This window comes from Chenopodium album, chromosome 12, assembly GCF_948465745.1.
Source record: "Chenopodium album chromosome 12, dcCheAlbu1.1, whole genome shotgun sequence".
Taxonomy (NCBI): Eukaryota; Viridiplantae; Streptophyta; class Magnoliopsida; order Caryophyllales; family Amaranthaceae; genus Chenopodium; species Chenopodium album.
Window position 1 is genome coordinate 16,890,043 of NC_137845.1, and position 9,214 is coordinate 16,899,256.

Here is a 9,214-nt window from a genome sequence, read left to right on the forward strand (position 1 = left end):
ATCCCTCAACTCTCTTTGTTTTTGTAGGTTTTCCCAAGAGATAAGGTTCTTTTTCTCTCCTCATCTTCACCCCATATGAAATGTCTTGTTCTTTGAAGACATCGAGGAGGCTTAGAAATTGAAGGGAATTGAGAGAGATATAAAATGACCAAATTGCCATTAATGAAAAAGGGGAGAGGAAGAGGAAAGATATTAATTAGGGAAATAATGTAATTTATTTGTGATATAAATTGATTAATTTCCGACTATAATTTCCCATTTTCATATGCTAAACGCCTCGGAAATGACACATCATTATTAACTCCGTATTCGTTTACCTCATTCTCATAGAAAGAATTAAAAAAAAAAAAATGTGATTTTCAAGTATTTTAATAAAATACTTTGATTAAAGATGTACATGAGTGACCGTGTAAGAACAAGGTGAGTCGAATTTTAATAAACGGAGGGAAATTTGTCAATCCTTATACGGATTACAAAAGTTCCGTGCTCTCTTGCCTAATCATTTCTCCTAGTAACCCCCTCGAAGAAATCGTGTACTTCCCACCAAACTACATTAAGAAAGCAAATTACCTGCCCAAAAACAGTCGAGCGAAAACCCTAATTTTTTTTTCTTCCAAGAAATTCAATGTCTGCAATCTATCAAATCTTCACAAATCTAAGCTCAAAGCAAAATTAAACCCTTAATTTCCCCAATTTTCCCCCCAAATTCGTAGATATGGAGGTTTTGAAGGATTATCCTTCAGAAATTGATATTGGGTCTTCCATGGAGTCGGTTCAGAAGGGAATGGAATTACAGAAGCAGCTTTTTCATACCCAGATCGATCAACTTCGCAACGTCGTCGTCACTCAATGCAAACTCACTGGTGTTAACCCTCTTTCTCAAGAAATGGTTCTTTCTCTCTCCTCTTTTTTTTTTTTTTTTTTTTTTTTTTTTTTTTTTTTGGGGGGGGGGGGGGGGGGAATGTATGAACCCTAGAATTTGAATTGAATGCGTTCATTTTCTTTTCATTGCTTAGAATCTTTTTTTTTGATGATTTTATTTTGTGTGTGTGAATGCAGGCAGCTGGTGCTCTATCTATAAATATTGGTAAGTTCTATGAACTTTTCTTAGTTTATTGTTAATATTGATTAATTTTCATGTGATTGATGATTATTCGTATTCGTATCATTCGAACATTTGTTGAATTTGTGTATTTGTTTGAGTTATTATTTATTGGAAGAGTAATTTGTAAAGCATTTCAATTTGTGATCGCTGGACCGCGTTATCTTGTAATAATGTATGAAGTTATACTGATTGTACATTGTTGATGTGAAATTTGAAACCTTGTTGCAGGAAAGAGGCCTCGAGATTTGTTAAATCCGAAGGCTTTGCAATATATGCAAGCAGTTTTTTCGATGAAAGATGCTATCAGTAAAAAGGAATCTCGGGAGATTGGTGCTCTTTTTGGACTAACAGTCACACAGGTATCGTCTAATGAAATTTATATTAGCACTGAGTAAGCTGCATTTCTTGAGACAGAACGATTTGTACTTTGAACTGGATTGTGATCGGTGTTATTTAATGCAATAATAGGTGAGGGAGTATTTTGCTAGTCAGCGGTCTAGAGTGAGGAAATTGGTACGGTTATCTAGAGAAAGAGCGATTAGGGCGAATGGTAACAAGGAACTACAAGATATTATATCTGCTGATTCTGACCTTATGCTGCCCATAGATACTACTCCGCTGAGCTCCATTGGTCCTGATGTTGAGGAAGCACCTTCTTGTTCAAATCAGGATGAAGGTTTGCCAGGATTAGGCGAGTCTGAAAAAGATTTTGTTGAAAATATTTTCAGCTCTATGTGTAAAGAAGAAACCTTTTCTGGTCAGGTGAAATTGATGGATTGGATCTTGCAGATAGAAAATCCTACAATCTTGTGCTGGTAATTGCTTATCAACCTACGGCTACATAGGACTTTTGTATTTGAATTTCTCATAGTTCTGTTGTGACTAAGCTGCTCTTTGTATGGCTGTAGGTTTTTGACGAAAGGTGGTGTCATGATTCTAGCTACTTGGTTGAGTCAAGCTGCTACGGAAGAGCAAACGAGTGTTATTTCTGCTGTTCTCAAGGTTTAATTTTATGTTGTTACAGACCTCTCTGGTTTCTTGTTAGAGGTTAAACAAATGTGCTTGTGTGCTTATGTAGGTTCTTTGTCATTTGCCCTTGAATAAAGCTCTCCCTGCTCACATGTCAGCAATACTCCAAGGTGTCAACAAATTACGGTTCTACCGAGTACCAGGTTTGTGCTTCTCTTCCTATTAATTCCCTGCTGATGCTGCTTTTATATATTCCTGCAAAATGGCATTACAGTGTGTATGAATGGAAGCATAATTAGTATCATCATCAAGTTGTTATGTTATCATGGTGACTATTATGTGTATTATTTTGGGTGTGTGTGTTTAACGATGATGGTTTTCCATGTATGTGCTGAATTTCCAATACTCTTGCATTGAGGAGTGAGTTGGGGTAAGTTTTGATGCTCATAATCTGGTACCAAGATTGGGTTTTGGGTATTAATTTTTTCTTATTGGCATGTGTAATGAAGTAATGAGTAACGACAAGGTTATATGCACACCTAGTATAATTGGAATATTACTTTTCTTACAATTTGATTGGTTTAACTATTTTATATAATTACAGAAGTCTTTTTCAATTGAAATTTTTTAGTTTGGCGGATTAATAATAGTGAGATTATACGTCATTTATTACAAGTGTATATGTATCATATTCTCGTGTCTTAACTTTTGTGTTTTTTGTAACTTTTGTAGAATTCTGCTTTGATATTTTTCTCGTATGCTTTAAATTTATTTTGCACTGCTTCCTGTTGTTTTCAATTCGTATTAATCTGATTTGAAGATCAGATATATCAAACAGGGCAAGAGTTCTCCTGTCAAAGTGGAGCAAAATGTTTGTCAAAAGCCAAGCTTCAAAGAAATCTAATGGCATTAGAGCTGCCACTGAGCAAGATACAGACCTGACTCAAAGGCATGTTTCCTGCATTAGCTTAAAAACTATCACCTGATTTATATTGCCTTTTCCTTTTCTATAACGTGGAATATGAATTATGTTTAGGTTTGGTGAACTAGTTGGAGATTATTCATGGCAGTCTTCTGTTGATGCTTCTGTGAGTATAATGTAAATAAGAATTGTTGCTTGCTTCAAAGGTTCATGTACTTTTATGACACATTTATTGCTTATTTTCATATGAACAGGATGACATGTTAGTTACCTCATATCCGGGTCCAGATGATACCAGGTAATTAGATAGTGCATTTAACTAACTTCCTCTTGAGTCTTGATTTGCCCAATGTTTCTACTTTATTTTTACAAGATTGACTGGACTGACATATGATGTTTTTTTTAGGAAAGTGGAAACTATTGAAGCAATGAAGCTGCTCACAGCATCTTCGGATGATTCTAATAAGAAGCTCATGTTGGGGACATCAACTGCTCGTATCCTTTTTTTTATTGTACTTAATTTTTTTTTTTGATTTTTTTTTTGTAACAGTTATATTCTAGCATTCTTTCGAAACATTGTTATTACTTATTAGAGAGCTATGTGATGTAGGGTTGACACTCTTGACAGTAAGAATCCTGTCATGATTAGGCTCAATAACAATTTCAAGTATCGTGAGTAGCAAGTCCAGTTCAGCATGTGCTATTTAGATGACTTACACATTCCTTAGCTATTTTACAGATATTAAAGAACGCAGAAAGGTTCAGCTTGTTGAACAACCAGGCCAAAAAGCAGCTAGTAATAGTCAGCCCATAAAAGCAGTGGCTGCCAATCAAAGGCGTCCTATTACAGCTGATGAAATACAGAAGGCAAAAATGCGTGCTCAATTTATGCAGAGCAGCAAAAGGAAAACCGAAGGTCCCAATAAACCTTCTTTACTCACTAATGATTTGCTTTCAGCATCAGAAGCTTATCTTCGTCCCAAGCTTGAAGCGCAAAAAAAAGCAAGGTTGCTTCCCCCAAAGAGTAGTATTAAACAGGCGGAATTTGTTCTCGAACAGAAGCCAGCTTTTGACCAGAAAGAATCTTTGCTGGAGAAGTGCCGGAGGGTTCAAATCCCTTGGTTGGCACCCCCAGGTACAGTTTCTTCAAGTTTTGTTGTTGGATTCTTTTATTTCCTTTTCAGATCACTTCTCAAATGGCACTCATTGTTGGACAGTAACTGTTTAAGAATTTCTTCAATTAAGGATATAATATAAGGATCGTCATATTGGTAACCTGGGAAACTCTTTCAGATGAGAAACAATGGTTTTACAATTCTCTATCCCCATGATTTTATATAATCAAAGGCAAAAATCTATCTGTGATTTAGTTTTGGGTTTTCTCTAGATTTTAGTTGTAGGTCTATTTATGATGTATAGAACATGGTACAGGCATTGGAGTAGTCAGTTCAAAGAGTTATATACAAAGGCTTTTGTCCCCTCAAAAATTTTAGTTCATAGAATGGTAGAATGAAAAATCATCTGATCTCCCCTCCAGCTTTAATTGGTTGCAATCCTAACATTTGCCTTGCTATCCCATTTGTGTGTGTTGCATAGTGAAAGATGTACTATAATTGATGTAGCAAGGAATTAGTGTCTGAAATTTAGTCCCGAGATTTGCTTTGATTGTCAAAGAGCATTACGCCATTACCCGATTCATCAAAATTGCTGTGCTTCTTGATATATGAATTGTAACACATGATTTGTCTTTAAACTATTATTTGTGGGATGACAATTGTTAAAGTAAATAATGTTTGTCTTATTAAACCCTATAAACCAAATGCATGGGTAAAAATGCCCCCTCAAATGCTGGATTAAACTTTCATGGAACAAATCTATTTTTACAAGGTCATTTGGGCTGCCTAAGTTTTGATATGTTGAGAAATAAAGCAAGTTTAAGCTGAGATATAGGTGCCTACTTTCTTCCTGTATTTGATATGCAATTTTTTTCCCTTCTGAATTTAAACATAGTTCACTCATTTTTGTAGGTTGTGATTTGAAGCTAATTTGGTTTTTAAAGTATTGTGTAGGGTATAAGGTGAGACTCAGATTTCCAATAGTGTAAGGGATCTGCGGTGGATTCCCTACAGACTTTATAGGATTTCCAATAGTGTAGGTAGGAATTAAGATCTGATGAGATATATTAGACCTTAAATAAGTGGGGTTTTTTTATCTTTTTTTTTTTTCTTTTTTTTTTTTTTTTTATATTTTTAAATTCAGCAAAGATTATTAACAATTGTTAATTAATTAGCATTTAAAAGTTACAAGCGATATCTTCAAAAAAAATTACAATCGATAGTGGTAATCAAATTTACTATAGGATATATGGGAGTGTATACACATTAAATGAATGCATAAACTAGTGTATGTTGTACGAAGTATTAATGATTGGATCAGTTGGTGTGTTAACAACTGGTAGCAGAGTGTTGTGACCTAATTATGGAACTATCAACAGTTTGAATGTTGTTTTTACTGATTATTTAAGTGAAGTGACTCAGTTGCTCTTACCATTAAAGATGGGCTGAACAAGTTGTATTTTATTATGGTGTGAGCCCTTTCAATATTGCTTGTATTTCCCCTTTATCCTCCTAGAGCAGTGATCATAAAAAGGCAGCAGATGGAAACTTGTGATCTCATTAACAGTTTCGTGCCATTTATATTAAAGATCAAACTACCTTTACAGCAGCCACCTTGTATTTGCAGGCAATATTTCCAATAACTTTCTTATTGTCTGAATTTTCTTGTTGATGGAACAATGATAAGATGCTCCTGATGCGTGCCTTTTGGCTTTGGAGCCGAATTTGAGGTTATAGCCTAGTGTTACTATTATACTGTTATTTGACAGACAAATGAAGACTGGGGACTGAACTCACACTTGTCTTCTGAGGCATTGTCATGTAAATATTTGGAAGGCAACTTTTGGTGGTCAAATTTTATCTATAATCAGTAAGGTTGTCACAAAGGAATGATGACTAGTAGATTTGACAGTCAGTTTTTACCAAAAAAATCTCGTATAACTTGCGTTGATGACAATAACAATGGCAATGCTGTGCACGCAGTATGTAGCCTGGAACTGAGTTAGCACTCCAAGCTATCTAATGAGATATATCCCTGAGAAAAATCATTTACAGAGTTGTATTGATCAAAGCTTTTGCAGGGCAAATGTACTAATGAAGTTTATATCTACAATCTTAAAAAAAAAAAAAAAATTATGTTAACTGTAGCAAAATAATGGAGGAAAGAAGATTGGGGAGACTGCATATAGGTAAAATAAAATCATAAGAATAATTAAACGTTACTAAAAAGTTTATCCTTTTCAAAATGTCCAAACAAGTCAACTATAATTTCAGACGTTCGGTTTTATTAGGTCAGTGACACTGACAACGTAATTTTCTTTCCTGTTTGGTTATGCTGCAACGTTCCTCTTGGGATATATGATGATTTGCGGAATTGTTTTGGAAATCAGCTTTTCTTGATTGATTCTTGCTTTACATAGTCGGACTGTATGCAGCTTATTTTTTTCTGTGTGGATTGTTTATGCCTACCGAGTGAATCAGTGAACTCATGGTGACAGTGATGCTCTGCTGTTTTATCCGTTCCTGCAGAAGTTCATCTCGTGGCAGAAATTGGCAATGGAGAAAACAGCAAAGAAATGGAGGTTCAGAGGAATCGAATCCACCGGGAAAAGGAAACCACATATCGAACGCTTCAAGATGTCCCACCAAACCCGAAGGAGCCATGGGACGTTGAGATGGACTATGATGATACCTTAACCCCAGAAATACCCATTGACCAGTTGCCTGATGCTGAAGGTGCAGATACAGCAGTTACTTCAGTTGAAAGTCAAAATCCCACAGTTGCTCCAGTTGATCCCGCCACCTCCTCACAGGCTGAGCCTGATCTTGAGCTCCTAGCAGTTCTGCTTAAAAACCCAGAATTAGTTTTTGCCCTGACTTCTGGTCAAGCAAGCGGGCTGTCAAGTGAGGATACTGTGAAACTCCTTGACTTGCTTAAGTCGAATGGAGGGGCAGCGTTGTTGAATGGGCAAGCTTCTGAGAAGCCTGAGGAAGTGAAAGTTGAAGTTTCTCTTCCTTCGCCAACTCCTACTCCTACAAGGAATGTTGAAGTCTCTCTTCCATCTCCAACCCCACCTAGCAGATTTGAAGTTTCTCTTCCCTCCCCGACGCCTTCCACCAATCTTGGTCCGGTGCGTGACAATTGTATTCATATCACTATACTCTCACCTCTCTATCTTGCAATGGATTTTGACTATTTAATAATTAACTTGTTCTTGGCGTCATTCCACCTCAAAATGTCTTTTTCATCTTATTACAAACAATCTAATTTATATGCCTTCACCTATATCTTTTAGTGTTTACCACGCTCATCCAATATTTTTATTTCTCAAATATATATAGATAAAAAAAAAAAAAAAAAAAAAAACTGTTTTTATTTTTTTCTCCCCTTCTTTAAATTATTGTTATCAATTAATTTTCCAGGGCAAGATCTGCTTATTTACATATATTTTTCCTTATATAAGATCCTACTTGTTATTAAGGGATAAAACTAATGGGTTGGCAAATTCTTAATCATTTAACATCTAAGTCTAGCTGTCCTATCTGCCCAAAAAATAATAAATCTGTCAACTAAAATGCGATTAGTTAACAGAAATTTTGATATTAATCTCTGCACAGTACGAAATTTCATTAAATGTGAATGATTCTTCCTGAATTTGCCTAATATTCTTGATTAAAGTTTCAATACATTACTTGCATAAATTTCTGAGAGTGATATATACTAAGATTATATGTTTTACGTATATTTGCAGAGTGGATGGACAACAACAGAGGCTGCAAAGAATCCGTTTTCCCAACGTGCTATGGAAATTCAGGATACTATGGCAGTCTTCCCAGTAGTTACAGCTGCTGTTGTTACTTCGGATAGGCCTCAGAATAACTGCGGCTTGCAGCCCCAGTTTCCGTCAGCAGCATCTGCTGTAATCACATCATTACCTCAGCACCATCCTTCTCAAACTCTCATACCCGAGTATCAACCGACATATTTTCCCCCTGCCCCAAATCAAAACCCACCAATACCTTTATATTCCCGGCCATCACCTGCACTTTCACAGTCACAAATGCATGCACACGCACATGCACATTCACATCCACATCATCTAACAGAGCAGTATCTGATTTCTGAAGGTAGTAACATGGGAGTGGTAAAAGCTAGGCATGGTTTGTCCCACACGCCTTTCTCTAATCATGTAAGTCAAAATGTATATAATCCGACTATGGCGGGCAGCCAACCAGGCCCCCCACGGGAGAGGAATGATTACCACATGGGTGGTCATAAAGGATATGAATCATGGAGTCCAGAGAATAGCCCTGGCCCAGTAAGGTACCCACCCGAGCATCATCATGGCCACGGGTGGAGTTACCCTGAGCAAAGGGAAAGAGGATATGGACCTCCTGATAGGCTTAGTAGGAACCAAAATTGGCGTGGTGGTGGTAGTGTTAATCGGCGTTGGAATAGTGACAGGAGGCGATAACGACTTTGTATTGGCTTGTATGGCTTTGTTGTTCTGTGCATAGGTTGGCTATTCTTGTTATACCAAAGGTACCCGGAAAAGTTCTGGATGAGAGCAGATTTTGTTTGACAGTTTAGAGTCATGGACCTTCGACCACGGATCCGAAACACATTTCTAATATGGCAATTCCATTTGATTAGGAATTCTTGAGACTTTTAACACAACCCGTTTCATATTCTTGTAGAGTAAGTGTTCTATTCGACATTTTTACGTGAAAAGACTGCTGAATTTTGTGTAATGAAATAATCAACTAAAAACAGTACATGAAAATAAGAAGAAAAAAAAAGTAAAAGTGATACAAGCTGACAAAAGCCCAATATTTGTTTGATATTAAACGAGGAAACAAAAAGGACTTGGACTTTCGTATCAAATTGCGTTTTATTGATTATCTGGAGAACTATGACTAATTTGAGCCTCTGGGCTTCTGGCATTATATTTCTAAAAGCGTTCAAAATTTTATTTACACATGGTTATAAAGTGCAATCAAGAGAATTTTTCTAGTGAAAATACAAGTTTTATCGCCTTAATAAACATATCAAGTAACAATTGGGAAATTAAGTTTGTGATATATGTGCAACAACAACATAAA

The 9,214-nt window shown here is 36.2% G+C and overlaps 1 protein-coding gene across 1 annotated transcript; it reads left to right on the plus strand.

Moving 5' to 3' along the window:
- The first annotated feature begins 450 nt into the window (after positions 1 to 450).
- Positions 451 to 8,950, plus strand: LOC145570427 (homeobox protein LUMINIDEPENDENS-like). Its single transcript, XM_081629499.1, has 13 exons — positions 451 to 889; positions 1,060 to 1,087; positions 1,334 to 1,464; positions 1,574 to 1,920; positions 2,014 to 2,107; positions 2,184 to 2,277; positions 2,900 to 3,023; positions 3,111 to 3,162; positions 3,251 to 3,294; positions 3,403 to 3,491; positions 3,736 to 4,131; positions 6,641 to 7,242; positions 7,864 to 8,950. The coding sequence occupies exons 1-13, from the start codon at positions 716 to 718 to the stop codon at positions 8,584 to 8,586; spliced, it is 2,898 nt and encodes a 965-aa protein (XP_081485625.1). The 5' UTR covers positions 451 to 715; the 3' UTR covers positions 8,587 to 8,950.
- The last annotated feature ends 264 nt before the right edge of the window (positions 8,951 to 9,214 follow it).